We start from the raw sequence: 17501 nt of genomic DNA on the forward strand, positions 1-17501 counted from the left end.
GGTTTTGGTTAAGACCCAGAACTTAGAAGGCCAAAACTTTTTCAGTTTTAGATTTCATAGAATTGCCTCTTCAGTCCTCCAAAGAGACGCTGTGTGCTTGGGGTGGACATTTGTTGTGGTTTGAGACCAGAGGGCAACCGAGCGCCATGCAGCATGTTCACTCACCCCTTCACCCTATCAGGAATGGGAAGGAGAAAATGAGGCAGAAATGGCTTCGGAATCTACGTAAGGAGAGGAAGGGCTGCTCACCCATTATGCTCATGGGTAAAAGACAGACTTGTTAGGGAAAGAAAAGAAAAGATCACCTTAATTCAAACGCTAGCAAAGACAACACTTAACAGACAAGGTAAGACAGTGAGAAGCGCTACCACATCCAATAACCCTTCCCCACAGCCCTCCCTTCTTCAGGCTGACCTCTGCTCCCAGTCTCTCTCCCTCCTCCCCCAGCGGCGCAGGGGCCAGGGGATGGGGGTCACAGCCAGCTCGCCGCTCCTTCCTTCTCAGGACATGGGGTGAACGCCGCACATCCCTCCCCTGCTCCACGGGGCTCCCCTCTCACTGCAGACAGCCCTCCGTGAACCTTCTCTGGTGTGAGGCCTCCCCACAGGCCACAGCCATTGCCGAGCTGCTCTGGCGTGGGTCACCCCGGCGTGTTGCAGACCTCCCAGCGCCAAACCACAACAGCAGGAGCCGCTTCTCCCCTCAGAATCCCGGCTTCCTTTAAATGCAGACTCCTGTCCTGGTGTGGGCTCTTCCACACGCTTCAGGTCGACCTCTACTCCACCATGGACCTCCATGTGTGGCAGGGTGGGCGGCCCTGCCATCTCACCACGGGATACAGGGGTCTCTGCTCTGGTGTGCTTCCCCCCACGTTCCTTTTCCTTCCTTCCACTGACGTGGGTGTTCCCATAGGTGTCTTTCTCACAACTCCCAACCCCCTCTCCGGTTTCCCTTCTTAAATACGTTATTGCAGAGGCACAACCACTGTTACTAATTGGCTCAGCCCTGGCCAGAGACAGGTCCAACTTGGAGCTCGGGGAGCTTTGAGAAGCTTCTCACAGTGGCCACTTCTGTAGCCTCCTCCCCTACTACCAAAGAAATGCACGAGAGAAACCCAACGCAACATATCATGCTCTTCTGTTAAACTGAACCTCCTGTGCAACAATCTACAACATTAATGGGATTAAAGGAAAAGCAAGTGAGAGGCACCATGTCTACGTAGCCTGTAAATAGGGCCAATTCAGGAGAAAGGAGAAAGTCAGGTTGTAGTCTTGGTTTCTTGCTCCAACAGTTAGGCTTTGACTGAAATACAAATTTAGACGTGCAGTTTTGATTTAAAGGTGGTGAATTAATTCTACTCCAGCATTGTTTCAGCAATTAGGGATCAGCATTTAAAAAAAATAATTTTCCATTTCTAATCTGAATTTTAGGTACTCAGCTTCTAACTGCTGTATATTATGGCTTTCTTGCCATGTAGGGAGCTATAAGAATTTGCTTTCCTAGTAGCTATTTATAAGACATAATTGACCTGTATTTTATCCATCAGCTGCGTTAGCTGTGTGGATTGAGCTTTTCTAGCCTCTTGTCAAAAACTTTTTTTCCAGACTGCTTTCTCTCTTTTCTCAACAAATTTATTTGTCAGTTTTCTTCTTCAGTTATGCATCCCATAACTACAGATCGTACTCTTGTGATTTGAGTGATGCTGTATAGCATCAATATCATGTGGACTCTTGCCTCCATTCACTGTACATCTGAGCATCCCATGTAATTTAGCTGCAGTTACCCTTATGTTCTCTACTGCCAGTGCTGTCTGCAGGAGATAAGTGATGAAAGAGGTACTGACTGTGTAGGAGGGTTTGCAAACAATTGCCTTTGGCAGAGGTGTTCTTACTGTCTCATACTAACTCTTCACCCAAATGTCTCTCAGAAGAAATAGGATTTTAGTTGAAAGTGAGTGTTTATTTCAAGCAGGATACACACCCAAACTCTTAGTGACCCAACCCCAGACATGTCAAAAGGGACAGGGCATTTCTGTGCTTTCTAATTTGAATTTCTGTCCTTCTACTTAACTGTTAATGCTTGAGGTAAACCAGGATATGTGATGTGTGGGAGTTTTTTGTTTTGTTTTTATATGGTAACATAATCTTTGGACAAAATGAGGCTAGTATATCTTGTCTAATTTCAACAGTCTTTTTCTTGTTTTAGTCCATTATGCTTTATTCACAAAATAAGTCAAAGGTTTGAAGTGCATAGGTAATGCAATAGAATATAATTATAAATTATTTGTTTCATTTTTTGGTCATATAATTTATTTGAATATCTGGGGGCAAGGCAACTTGGGAGGAAAAAAAGAATCTGACCTCAGTGTTAAAGGGAACTTGTAACCTTTGGAATTTATCATTTAGTAGCTGTGGTTTCAACAATCATGGTGCTCTATTGATAGTAAGAGATCTACATTGTAAAATAGTTATGTTTATTATGCAGCTTTACTTCTAAAAATTGAACTTCAGTCAGTGTTAATTGTGAATATCAAGAAAATAAAACTTTTCTTTTTAATAGTATTATGTTAGAAATGGTGATGTGTTAAGAATCTTTTTTTAGTTTAATTTTGTCAGTATCTTCTCTTTTACTATATTTTTCTCTCATATATTTAATTTCATACATTTAAAAGATTAAAAAAATTACCAGCTTTTGTTTCAGTCCTTTAATCCTGTAAACTAAAGTTTGTAGTGAATGCAATGGCAGAATGTTTTTTTTTTTGCCACTTCGTTATCATTTTCCTCAGCTTGCATTTTTTTTGTTTCAGCAGAAATATGAACTCAGTGTCCAGTTATTCAGTGTTGCTACATTTTATAAAGAATGATACTGGTATTTATGTAACAAAGCTCTTGAGTAATTGGAATTTTACTCCATTACATGAAGCGTATGCAAATGTATCATTATTTTCCTTCTAATTTTTGAATCTTTTGGCCAGTATAAGACAGAACATGCCCAGGGTAGGGGGGGTGGTGGGTGGGGATGTTGTAGCTCTCTCAGTCATGCTTCCATAAAGTTGCATAAAAATATAATTCAAATTGGAAGGAGAAGCCCAAATCATTGCCCCCAGTGTGGTAAGGGCTGTTGACTTTGAATTTAAACACAATATTAAACATGATAAAATCCATGGGAGGGAGAGAGTTACAGGAAAATGTACTGCTTAAATGCCATTGTGCATGGAGCTGTGCTTTTTAAATTGTGTTGGCTGGGATCTCCAGCTGCAGCAGGTCCTGTTGGTTTCTTGTAAACAAGGGAGTGTGATTGGTTTTGTATGGTCTTCTTGTGTCAGCACATATTAAAACTAAAGTGAGTAAAATAACTGAGTGATGTTTTCAAACTAGGAAATGCTTGTTGTCATCGTAAAACTACCCAGTAGATGACAAAAGCCCCATCATTAATTTTGAAAGAGCTTTTTCCCACACCACGTTCCCAAGCATCCAGTTACAATGGTTATGACTGGGCTGATGCATCTTGCTGCTTGACAGAATAGCATATCAAATCTTCTTGTTAAATGACAAATTAATATTTGTTTGTTACTGCCCTGTAGGAACTAGTACTTTTTTGGGAACATTAGCTAATGGCTTGTTGGAGGTGGGGCAAGAAGTAGAAGCAAGGAACAACAGCTGCAGTAGACAATCTGAAAAACATTCCTCATCACTTAACTTTTTCTGTTAAAGAAGCTTTAGGTTTCATTCAGATTTTTGATGATGAGGCCAGACAGCACAAATTCATGAAGAACCTGTCATATTCTCATCTCTAGCATTTTTTCGTTGACTACTGCCAACAAAGTAACATTTACTGTTATTTGACAGTTCCCATTTGTGAATGGTTTGTGCTTGAGCGTTAAACAATCGGTTAACATGTCCTTCTCATTTAAGGCTATTGGATATGATGTAGTCCCCTGGGAAGCTTTTAGCAAACTAACTGCATCTTTGTAGAAGACATCAGTTCACTAGATTTTACATATCTTAAGGTTAAAGTAGAAAAATGTCAGGTGTTAGTTAGATGCAAAAGCTGCTCACAAAGGTAGACCTAGAAAATAGATGCTTATGTTCACTGTTTTGAAATTCTCTAGTCTCTTACCATGCTGTCTAACATTTAGTATTATTTTAGTTTTCCCATGCTATTTAGAAAAATTTTGTAACTGAAAGTTCCAACACACTTTAAAGTCAGTTTGTTGTTTTTATATCATAATCACATTATGTTGGGTAAAAATAATTTATTTGATCATCTTGCTTTTGCAACTGATATCTTAGAAATTTGTTGTTGTTAAATAGGTCTGAAACAGATGACATTTTCTATTAACATTCTGCTAAAATTTCTGTTGCTTGAAAAAAGGAGATAATAGAAATTCTTTGTAACTACTTAGTTCTGGGTGGAGCTATTCATGCCAATGTTTAAAAGTGTTGCTATTTTTTCTTAGCAGTTACTGTTTTAAATTTTCATGCTGCTTTGTGGAATAGTGGATTATAATTCTAAATGAAACTACTTAAAGTCCTATTCTACGGGTAATTTTTGTTAAGTAGATGAATAGCATTTGAGTTCTGAGTTAGTTCTTTCTAGATTTTGAAGATTAATATTGCCTTTCTAAAGACAGAAAATATTGTCTTATGTGAGAATGCTTGTAACTTTCTATTGGAAAGTAGTAGGTCAGAGAGGTGGAAGAAGGGTTGAAAGCGAAGATTTCTGCAACTGTGTGAGAGAAGTAGGTTGCTCGGATACCTATTATATCCAGATTTTTTGGTATCTAGTAAAACTAGATATTTTCATTAAGGTGCCTAGACAATAGCTGAAATTACTTATTACATGCTATGAAATGGCATAGAAATTTCATTAATCTTTTTCTAATTATGGAAGAATATATATATATGTTTTTCTCCAGGCTTTAACTAAAGTATTATAAATGCTCTATGCTTTGGGAATAAGTCCTGTACAGAGCCCTTGTATGTACTGGATGCTGTCTGAGGTGACTACCCATCTCAGCTCAGAAAATGTTTCATCATTTAGAAAACGGTCAAAGGACAGCCCTTCAGAGGAAACATTTAAACTCTAAGTCAGTCCTAAAATCCTGCCAACTAGCAAAATATTAACATGCCCCATCTAGTCTTTGGCCCATTTCTGCTTTTACTGTTGGAACAATTTTTCCCTGTGCAAGTGACTTTGTTTAATGAATTTCATGTTCCAAAATATTAAATAAGAATGATTTATAATTAAGTACTTTAGAATTCTATACATATTTTCCTTTAAAGGTATGTGCAAAGCAGTAAACATTCAATCATATCAGGTGTATTTAACATTAGGAATAGTCATGAGAGCTTACGTTTAGAATAGGAAGAGTGGAAGCCCAGGGATTTAACTACCCGAGGAGAAGTAGTATAAATTAGAATGTCATGAACGAAGGTTGTTAACTAATTGGGAAGATAAACCTCTCTATAGAAGTAGGAAAGTGTAATGAAGATACTGACAGAAAAGTTACAAATATAAAACAGAGACAAATGGTATTTTCATATTCTGTTTTTAAAAGAGAGGTAAAGAGGTACTTTTAAACTTGAAGGTTTTAATCTCAAGAAATTAAAATTTTAGATATTAGAAGATTTTAAAAGTAATATTTTCCTTTTTAAAAAGACAATGTATATTTATGAAACTCTTGGTTCCTTCTGAGTAATACTTAATTATATATTTATACATTAAAAAAATGACTAGTTTGAGTCATGAATTTTGCTGTAAGACTTACTTTTGTCAAGATTACAATCATGCTAAGCCTCATGTATGCTAATGTAACTTAAAAAAACACTGTGTCTTTTTAATCAAACCTTTTTGACTTCTAAAAGTTTGGGTGAATCAACTGTACGTAAAAATAAAACCACATTCCTATTAGCCAGTTTAGTCAAATGGATAAAAATTCTTTGAGCTATAGATGATAATATGGTGCTTGGAAGTATTTTTATTTTTTTAGAAAGGATAAAATTTAAATTTTAAATTTAACTCTTACCATGTAGCAATTAATTATGAAAAGTCATATATTTGTTGTCAGGTGTCAACATTCATTGTTTCTAGTGATAACATGTAAACTGAAGTTCCTAGTTTTTCCTGCCCATAGAAGTGTATTCAGGGCCAGGCAGCAGAGAGACTAAGTGCATCGTTCCACCAGACTCATGCACATTAATACATACGTGGCCAACTGCCACAGATGGACACCGGCAAGTGAATGACACTTGTGCAGGCACCCACATGACACAAAATTGCTCATATAAACTTGAGTCACTCTAATGGGTTTATGCTTTCCTTTTCAATCAGGTTCAAAGTCTGCTAGCAGATTTCATACCCAGCCACTCACATGCACACGCTCACACGGGTCTCTCCTGGTCCCTAGAGCCTTGACCTCTGCTACCCACCTCAGATTGCTGTTATCCAGCTTGCTGGCTAGTACTACTTAGTTTGCAGGAGAGCTACGTGGCCGTGGTTTTGTGGGTCTGCCCATTATTGGAGCTCAGACCTGTGATTTCTGGTAGATGGCCTTCAGACTCATGGTCTCTTCGGTATTCAGCTGCCAGGTCATTCTTGTCCCACTTACCAGGTTATCCTGTCTCAAGTTTGCCAGCAGGTTTAAAAACATGTACCCTCACACACCCAATAGAGAACTTAATCACACAGAAGATTTTTAGAAACAGATTTTAATGTGCAGGGGTTGACCTGACAATTGTGTTGACCAGAAGCCTGCTTACTTGCAACTGTTGTGTTTAATCTCATTCCTCCTTTATTTTCTCATGCTTATTCTTCCTGGATTCATCTTGATCTTTCCCCTCCTTTGGCTCTTCACCTAAACATCCCATTAAAATCTCCATGTTTCATGTTTTCCTTAAAAAAAAAAAAAAAAAAGATTCCCTAAGAAGTTTCACACATCCCCACAATTCCCCTTCTCACCAGCATCACACAGTAAGTTTGCTCTTTCTCATGAGATCCATGAGAATCTTGTTTTTCTTCTCATCTATTGTAGTTCTGGTTGAATCTCTTGAAGGCAATGCTTGAGTAGTTCCTGTTATGGCTCATTGATCAGGGTCCCCCAACTTCTGTGCTTTGTTACTATTCCTGTTATCTGTAGTTTGTCAGCTGAGTTCATTTTATCATTTCTACTGCTTGCCTTTGTCTTTTATGCTGAATTGCTGTTAACAAGTTATTTGTACAGAAAGTTTAAATTCAGATTAAAAGTGTTCCTCTTTTCTCCTCATTTTCTTCCCTTGTCCTTTCTCCATGTTGGAATTCTATTTTTCTGTCTTAAATGGCTGTTAATCAAGTGAGTTACTGATGTCCATAGGGAGTAATGAGTAAGCTGGAAATTTATGCCTGGCTTTTCTCACACTGGTAGCTGGTTCGATTCTAAGTATAGCCCAGAGTAGTGTATGTTTTCCTATAACTAGGAATTGCAGTTCAAATATCTCCACTGAATTTTCTGTGTACCATTCAATTTCTGTATCACAAAGGTAAATACTGCATACTTTTATGAGTAATATTGTTGCTTTATCAGTTAGGGTCTGAAACACTATTTCTAAAATATGTTGTGTGAAATATGTTAATAATTGCAATGATTTTTTTCTTTGTAGAGCCAAAATTGCAATTTCAGCCACCACATCAAGTACAGCACAGAGTTATGAATACAGAACAGAATGGCATCAAAGAAAATCATTCAAGACACATTTCTCGCAATGACATGAGACAACCAAGGAATGAGAAACCCCCTCGTTTTCAAAGGGATATTCAAAATTCAAGGCAGGCTTTGGAAAGTGGTGGGTTACCAAGAAACAGAGGTCCTGAAAGGCACAGCTCTTTAGAACATTGGACAGATGAGAAATCTAAAAGTGACAGACATTATCCTAGAAATGACAGGCCAAAGGATTTGGGTTATCCCTTAGCCACTCACCAGAATGATACTACTTTCAAAAAAAGGGATAACAATATGCAAAACAGGGTAGGAAAAGGGGTGTCTTTCACAGAGTTCAAGGAGAACTCTGCTGCTCAAGATACTACAGACAACAATAACCAGAAACGTGGAAAAAGGGAAAACCAAATGCACAATTCTGAAAATTTTTGTGATAGGAAGGCACGAACAATAAGTAGTGAAGCCTTTATGGTAAAAAGTGAGCAACATTTTGGCATTAATAATGATTACCAGAATTCTGGTAGAACTGATAATTTTCATGCTGTACCAAATGGAGATACTGAGCATCATCAGAAAGGAAGACGAGTAGGACCTATCAAATCATCAGGACCCGCTACGATTCCATCTTTTGATGATAAAATGTTGTATTACAACACTGGTCCCAAAAGGAGATCTGGGCCCATCAAACCTGAGAAAGTATTAGAACCATCATTTCACATGGAGTATGGAAAAAGTTGGAGACCGGGGGATGAATGTTTTGCTCTTTATTGGGAAGACAACAAGGTATGCCTTTGCCAAATGAGAAATACCTCAAAGTGTACCTTTATTGTTCTTACATACGTGTGGGAGATTTAGCATGCTAGCACAGAGACATGGGCTTTGTTCATAGATGTGTAGTGTGCTTCTTGGCTAGCTTCTTATTATATTTACTTACTTATTTATGAGATATGTTGCTTGTATTGATTCCATGAAATGTTAAGCACTTAAGTCATCCTGAAGGTGATTGTTTCTCTCATTTAGATGTTTAGGATGACGAGGCTCCTAATTTAAGCATTTGACTTAAGTGTCAAAAGTTTGGAGGGATGAATATGGATCTAGGTGCCTATATTCTTTTCCAGGGAACAAGAAACAGGATGCTGTGCTACCTAGAATAGTCTGTAATGGTAGATATTTAGATATCTACCATATGGTAGATATGCCTTTTTCTAGAACAAGTCAGCATGCAACCTTTACTAGCATGAGGGAAGACCAGAGCCTGCAGGAATGGGCGACTGTTTAAAAAAACTTTCTATTTCAGTTGTTACAGAAAGGAAACAGCAAAAGTCTTATTTTCTATTATCACTAGTAGACTGTTAGCTGAAGAATTTGTGGAACAAGTGAGTTATGCTGCATGATAGCTTTGTTTTACTGATTTTTAGAAGTTTAAACACTTCGTTTTCAGCTGTGTTTCGTATTAATAATATTTCTCTTGTGGTAAGACCACTCTACTTTCATCTTCTCCTTTGCTAAAACAAGTTTTAGGCTATTTGCTTTGATTTGTTATTATCTGTTCAGGAGTACTCTGTCACTCTTCTTGGGTAGTTTCTTCAGTTTTTGACCCTTTCTGACAATCTTGAGAACTACCTCAAATATTATTGTTCTTTGAATGTTTTTTATTGCCACCATTTTCTGTCTTTTATTTGTTGTTTATTTTCTGTTAGTTATTTAAGATTTTTTCCTTTTCTTGGTCTTTTTACAGGAGGTAGTTAGTGTTAGCTCAGCAGCATGACTTTATTTTTTCTCTTTTGTTTGTATGACTAAAACAAATGCTAAAGTATGCAAAATTTTTGGTAGTGGCAACAAATAGTGAGTTGACTCTCTGAAACAGGAATATGTAGCTTGGGTGGATGGATTACTGTGAAATATAATGGCATATGATGGGATTGTTTTCTGTTTTGAGAAGCATATTTTCATTATTGTGAGATGAGTTTTTGAAATTCTGGAAAGTATGACCCTTGCAAAATAAGTAGATATGAGGCAATCCCAAGCTGTTACCTGAAAAGTATTCATCACATTAGAACAGGGGCGGTTTTTGAGGTGTTTTTTTGTTTGGTTTTTGTTCTTTTTTTTTGGTAGTTATAATAAATTCTGCTCCTCACATCTCGGACAATTTTGAAATGTGATGATAAAATACAGTTAAAACTGTATTTTGATATTATGTATTATATTATGTAATATTATGTATTATATTATATAATATATTATATGTGATATATTATATAATATATTATATATTATATATTGTATTATGATAAAAAACAGTTAAAACATGAGCTTAACCATGTTAGGAGGCGGTGATTTCTTTGTGTTCAGTAAGACCTTCAAGAAAGGTGATCTGTGTGTGCATAAATGTCAAAAAATCAAGTTCTGTGTTTTGAAAAAGGATTTCTTGAAGGGGCAGTTTTATATTTTCATCATATTTTATTATGTGTTAAAATAGGTATATATTAGTGTGTACAGTATATGTGGCTGATAGGCACTGATACATGTGTATTGAAAATATTACAGTAACACTTCTCTGTATACAACAGCATTTTTGTTAGTGATGAATTCGTTCTACTTTCAGAGAAATTAAGTCTTTTGAATGTGGAATCTAATTTCATAAACTGCATATTTTCTTAATGAGTGTTCTGTATACATTCTGTGTCCTTGCAGTCTACCGTGTGCAGTTTTAATATATCTGGTTTAATATCTGATACAAATATTATTCAAAATACAATATGACTAAGACTATATATACACACATATAGATATATACACACATACACATATATAAAAATATATATATATATGAAAAAGGGAGTTGTTAAGCTCTTTGTGGTATTTCAGGTAGTATTTTGACCTTTGAAAATTTCTCTTAAGTTCTACAGGGCAGAAATTGAAGCTCTCCATTCTTCTGGGACAACTGCAGTTGTTAAATTCTGTGATTATGGAAATTATGAAGAGGTGCTTCTCAGCAACATCAGGCCTCTTCATGCAGACACATGGGTATGTGATAACAAATTGTATTAAAAAATATTAACTACATAGTCTGTACAAAATCTGTAACCATACAGAAATTAATACCTACTCATGCAAAGAGTGCTAATTACATGTGTAGAAAAATAGTTAAGAAAATACACGAACAAAATCTCAACTTTTAGTTGTCTATATGAAGCTTCATAAAAGTGTATTATCATGTAGTATTTTTCCTGTATAATAAATTTCAATTGTATTGTTTGAAAATGAATCGTTGACCTGTCAGACAAACAGTTCTATGCATATTTTCTCTCTAAAAGTTGTTGCTTCCTTTATTAAACAGTTTTCTGGTTTATTTCATGTATATTTTATGTTGTTCTATACAGTTTGGGAAACAGTCTTAAAATATATATTCTGAAGGTTTTTACCACGTGTATGTATAGCTAAAAATAGACATCTGTATTACTTTATTTTGTATCATGATTTTATTCTTGTTTCAATGATTTCTTCTTTGCCAAATATTGTGGTGGAGGTGTATGTCTCAAAATCTGTTTTATGAGGTTCAGAATGTATTAGCCTTATGGAAGTTGGAAATTTCAAAAGGCTTTATTTGTGGATGTCATGGGAAAAGAGGTACATTTTGATTAAAAAAAAAATATCAGGAGCGCACAATTCTTTGCTGTTGACTCTTACTATAAAAAGCTGCACTTTTATATTCATACCTGTATATTGATTCCTTAATGATGAGTTGATTGTGCTTATCTTAATTTCTTACCTGTGGCTCATATAGTCATGTTACTACTGTTGCAGAGGCTGAAGAGTCAACCACTGTTTCCTACCAGTGGTCTTTTAACTTGTGGTGTTGCCTGTAGCTCTCAGATGCCTTTATAGCCTCTGAGATGACCTTTTTCTACTTAAAAAGATATCTGAAGCTCTTCTCAGATGATGCATTGCTGCTTTTATTAAAATTTACCCTTTTTTTTTTGTTGTTTTTTTTCTTCTTTCTTTTTATCCCACTAGCTGAGCTATAAGGTGCTAGTTTATTACTGGATGATTGTATTTATTTTGACCCTTTTTCTGGGTTAATAATCAGCCTTCATGCTTTTGATTACAGTATCGAGGAGTGGCTTTTATTTTACTTTAACCCTCTGAAAGTTAGCTCTCACAGTCTAGGGACTTGGCCTGGTGTTGATCTAGTAGTGAGGTACAAACCTGAAGCAGTGGTCATTCATCCTGCCTCTTCTGCTTATCTGACTACATGTTCTTCCCTCACCTCCCGTGTTGGATCGTCAGTCATGTAAGCCACAGGATGAGTCAAATGAGGTGGACCACTTTTTTGTTCCACCCAGGTATCTTTTATTTCAGAGTTAGTTAAAGCAGACACGACATGGTGGGACAATGTATGGAGAGGGGATTCTGCCACTGAAGTAGCATAATCCTAACATCATACTGCATCCTGATCTAGTCATTGAGGCTTTCTCAGATGATACTGGGGAGAAATAACGATTTTTCCAAGGACCTTTTGGTCCATTCATAAATGAAAGATACCTTTCTCAAGGTTTTTTTTTCTCTCAAGGGAGTCTAGGTAAATAGCATAAAATCAGACTACTAAATTTAGATCACTAGAGTTGCATAAGATAAATGCCAAACAACATCTTCATACTAAACAAATTTTTTATGGTTTCTTTCCCAGTTTTTACCGTTTTGTTGCTAAAAGCTCCTTGCAGTTACAGGATTTTTGCAGGAGAAAGTTGTTTAGGACCTTGCTCTTCACTTTTTTATGTTTGGATGCTAACTCTAGTCCTCATTACGCATTTGCAGTTCTTAATCACCCATTGGATTCATGCTCAGATACTCAGGTTTCTCTTTTAAGCTGAACACTGTTGGTCACTTTTCTTTGTCTCAATGTTCATATTAGTAAATGAATCTAGATAGCACACACAGACGCAAAATGAAGTTCTCATGCTGCTTAATACTTAATTCTTTGTCATAAGATTTAAGTAACTTTGTGATATTTTCTCTTTAGAAGAGAACAAAACAGATTTTAAACTGACTTCCGTAATTACTTTTCTTTCACTGATTGATGTTATCAGCAACAATTAACTTGTTTTATTAGAAGAGTTATGCTGAGCTTTATTTCAGTCCTTCTAGGTAACTTATAGCTATGTCTTTCTTAGCTGTCTGTACTGAAGACTTATTACTAATGTAGAAGCATATTGTATGTGAGTTCTGATGTTCTAATATTACCAGGTTTTCAGACTCTTTTTTGAAGCAGTTGTTGATACTAAGAAAAGATTTAGTGGCATAAATTTAGTTTATGTGTTAGAATTAATTATTCTTTACTGTTTTCTCTAGCACACCTTTTGGTACTTGTGTTGAATTTACTTTTTTTTTTTTTTTTTTTTCCTAACAAATATATACTGGTGAAAGTATACCACAGGGAGGAAGGGGTTAAAAAAAAGGGCAAAATCTTGGTCAACTAGTAACTTGAAAAAACAGCCAAACTACCACAGTGACCTTATTTTGATAACATGACCTATTGCTTAAGCACCTGAGCTTTTGATCTACTTTTGGGAACCTTTATAATTATCAGATAAGTAAATTAAATAAAATTCTTCACATTGTTAGTACGTTTAATTAATTTCATTTTTCTTCACCCCCAGCTAGTTAACTGTCTTCTCTCTTTTTCTGTTGTCTCTAATACTGAACGACACTGCATTAGTACAAGTTTTGTGGTCTTGGTGGTTTTAGCTTGGTTTTTTGTTTGTGATTTTTTTTTTTTTTTTTTTCTTGACTGTAGATTGAATTTTTCTGATATTCTCAGAATACATTGTGTTTTCCACTTTAATGGAAAAAGTGTTACTAGATCTTAAGGCTTCTTGCTAATTGATTGTATATATTGTCCATCACTCAGTTTGCCCTGAGTCTGTGCAAGTTTTTAGTCCCTCTGACATATAATATGCTGCTATTTATCTTTCTGATGGTTAGAAGCATAAAACACAAGGCTGTGTTTTACATAAGGTAAATCAAAAAGCTAGTGGGGAATTTTTTTTCAATAATCACATACAATACCCATATAAATATATGTAAGGATACTGAAACTGTTTTGTTTTTTCTTTTTCTCAGTGCTTGCAAAATGTGTCTTAGGTATGCAATTCATAAATATTTTTAATAATAAAATTATATTTGGATTCCACTGTTTTAGAGTTCTTCTAAATATCTTGTATGTAACACTACAGTACTGTATCCTATTTCCCTCAATGTAGCAGGGGTCCTTAATGAAAATATTATAAACCCAATTTTAAAAAATCACTGAAAAGCCATTGTAGAAATAAAAACTGCTTGTTTTTCTCTGTAAAATATGTAAGATTATGCTAACAACTGAAAAGCATGGAATATTTAAGGGCCTTCCTGACTCAATAGTTTGTTCTGTAGGAAAAAAAAAAAAAATAAAGTCAAGATAATACTTTAAGTCTTAATTTTATTCTCTAACTTGTAGGATTTTTTTCCTTAATAAATTATGAAAATGAGTAGTCTAAGTGCTTATCTTTTGACTTTTTTCCCCAAAGCCAAGTCTTTGCTTTCCCTTTTCCATTCTGTATTTCCTTAGTCATGTGATAGGCCTTGTTGCACCATTTACACTATGATTACCCATCTTTTTTTTCTTTTTCTATTACTATATGAAGGAACTAAAGATTGCAGTTTTTTAATCTATATATGTTATGGCCTTATTCTGATTGCTCTTAAGACAAGCTAGAATTCATACAAACTCTTTGATTACAGCAATTCACTTAAAAATACTAATTATTAAGTCTGTAGTTTATCTCAGTTTACTCTTTCTGTATCTTGCACTGTACTCTGCCTAAAGAGGTAAGAGGGCAAAAGCTATTATTAAGGTATGTATAATGCTAGTTCTTCTATAATTTGTTTTGTTCTGTCGAGACGGAAAATCCACTTTGCAGTTTCCTTCAACTCATTCCTCCAGTAAGAAATGAGTTATGGAAATAGCAAAGGGTCTTGGATTCATGCTAGCAGACAATTTGAGAGCTCAAATTTGGTAACGTTGGGTCTTGTACCTCACAGAGCTCTAAGAGCATCTAGAGGTGTTGAGTTATCTTAAATAAAATTATAATTCAGAGTTCTCTTCTAGATGTCCCCTTTTTTCAGGTAAGTGAAAAAGTAAATTCCTGTGAGTTTTCTGAAGGTGTTCGAACCTCTCTCCAGCTGTGTAAAGAGCAACACTGAAAACCACTAAATGGTAAAGGCTTATAGCTGCCTCTTTAAGCTGGAGAAGACTTTTGCCTATTGGCTTTATAGAGGCTTTGAACCTGTTCCAGTGTCTTGATTTATGACAGGCAAATATTTACTTGAAGGATTGGGTGCCATTTCTTTATGTCTCTTCAGCCTGGATGGCCTTGGTATCACACTATGATATTTTTCTGTTGTGTGTCAAGCAGGAAGTCTTTCCCATTGAATAATTAAGTAGGTGCAGTAGATAAATGTGTCTTGGTTGGATTTCTTATCTAGCTTCTGTTCTCAATGTCTATACTAAAAACAAGGCTGTTAGAATTGTACAGTCTACTTAACCAGTTCTGAGGTTGCTGTAGAAAAAAATGTCCCTAAATAGTTTAATTGGACAAGAATTTGATGTCTTTAGTTCTTTGTCTTCTGTACTGTTAGAAAAATCTCTAGAATAATTTTAAAGTTTATAATTACTCATTGACTAAATGAATTAAAAGAAGCCTGACTGTTTTAGTCTACCCTTCTTCTTGAGTGGTGGTGTTTATTTATTAATTAATTTTAATGTAAAAAGTTACCATTGTGAATTTAGTTTCCACAAAAGCCTATCCTTCTGCTTTATTAAAACACTTCAGTTTTAGACAGTTATTTTGTTGCAATGTGTCTCATTTTCCATCTCACCAATATGTGGTAATTTCAGTTGCCTCTGTTCTGCCAGGCTGAAAAATTGCTTTTCATGGTCTGTCCTAAACTTTTTTTGTAAATTTTCTTACTAGAGACTTTTTTTTTTTTTTTTTTTTTTACATACTGGAAATGTTGCCTTAAGTTCCATCACAGCTTTTGCATTATCACACATGCCTTTACACAGAATTAGCTTTTGGGTGCTACCAGAATAATTTTTTATGTAATTTCTTTATTTCACTAGCCTTCTTTTAAGAGGCAGTATTTAGAGACAAGCATTGTGAAAAGCATTTATCCTGATAAACTACTAGTAAGTATTTTTCTTTACCACCTATATCCTCTGAGAAACTACATAGTTTTTCAGACCAGCTTGGTGTATCCATGTTGGAATATAGACAGATGATCACAATATAAATATTCCTCTGAAAGTTACTGGCCCTTAGCTGAAATGTAATAACTGACATTTAAAGGTGGTTAAGGAACTTCATTTTACTTTTTAGTAAACTAAAAGCAGGCAAATATCAGTTGAGAGGAGGTAATTTATACTGTTGGTATAAAACAGTTGCTTTCAATTTTCTATCTGTATCATTAGGCATTGCAAAATATGTTTGAGTCTTCCACTTGAGCATTTCCTATTCATCAGACTATGAAATACCACTGCAAATTATTTCCAGCTGTACAAATCACATTAAGGATGCATTCTTCTTGCAGTTTGTAGTTACTGAAAACTTTTGTGACAGTTAAAGCAGCACAGTTGGAGCATTACCGTGTTCTTCTTCTCCCCACCATCTTGTTATTAAATGTAATTGCATATGGTGATGATTCATTATTTGGAGACTCCATAAGGACTCCTTAAGTTGTTTACTTAGAGAGAGACTGTTCCTAACTAAACACCTTCCTTTAAAGTGACTTGTGATTTTGTTTTGAGATAGTATAGCTTAACCTGTTTCAAGTATTGTGTTTCATCCTGTTCTCATGTGATGGAAGTTCTTCAGATTCTCATTTTGAGACTTCTGAAGGGTTTGACGCTCGGATTTCTCATTACTATGTGTGCTGAGGTTGAACATAGTGAGTATGTAAAAGAAGTCTGATGTGTAAAAATGTCTGGACTATTCCTGCCATCACCATTTCTCTTCTGATTTCCCTCTCTACTTCACATTTCAGTGTTCTGAGTTTGTTCACATTTAATAGATTAATTCAAATGATTTTAATTGAAGAGGAAAGTGGAGGAATTTGTGTAGCATTCCTGACTGGCTGCTCTCTAGGGAAGAGAGACATGATACTGTTGGCTTAGCATTGCAGAAGAGAAGCAATGACAAATCTAATTTGTAGTGGGGTATGTGTATATGATTCCAGATCTTAATTCTTCTTGTGTATATAGCATATGTTGAAGAGACATATTAAATAATGTACTGAAGTTTCCCTTGTACAGGGATGGTTAATGACTGAATGCCAGGGGTGGGGTGGGGTGTGGGGTTGAGGGTTTTGTTGTTTGATGACCTGCAAGTGTTATCAGTAATAATATCTGTAAACAAGAAGTCTCCTATAATGTATGACCTAAAAAAAAAAAAGGTGACTGCAAATGCAGTTTTTTGCGGAAAGGTGTTTTGTTTTTTTATTCATAAATGATGAAACACTTGTAATTACTCCTTTTAGGTTTGTTTTTTTTTTTTTTTTTCCCCTTTTTTTTTTTTTTTTTTTTTTTTTTGAGGGGCAGAATTTGTGGTTTTGTGTGGGGGATTGGGTTTTGGTTTTTTGTAGATGTGTTTTTCTGCTTCTACTTTCTAAGGATATATTTTGTAAGGTTTGTAAAAATGACAAGGGCTCTACTCATGCTTTATTTCCTTCATATTAATAATGTCATTTGCAGGTTTCTTTCATATCCCAAGAG

The 17501-nt window shown here is 35.4% G+C and overlaps 1 protein-coding gene across 2 annotated transcripts in view; it reads left to right on the forward strand.

The window, feature by feature from the left end:
* The window catches only part of TDRD3 (tudor domain containing 3), a 114019-nt gene that overhangs the window by 79487 nt on the left and 17031 nt on the right, over positions 1-17501 (forward strand). For both annotated transcript variants that reach the window (XM_032993915.2, XM_032993914.2), the window contains 2 exons: positions 7638-8476; positions 10595-10720. In XM_032993915.2, the coding sequence (XP_032849806.2) occupies positions 7638-8476; positions 10595-10720 (965 nt within the window). The remainder of the gene's footprint in view (positions 1-7637; positions 8477-10594; positions 10721-17501) is intronic.

This window comes from Tyto alba, unplaced genomic scaffold, assembly GCF_018691265.1.
Source record: "Tyto alba isolate M040663 unplaced genomic scaffold, T.alba_DEE_v4.0 Super-Scaffold_45, whole genome shotgun sequence".
Lineage (NCBI taxonomy): Eukaryota > Metazoa > Chordata > Aves > Strigiformes > Tytonidae > Tyto > Tyto alba.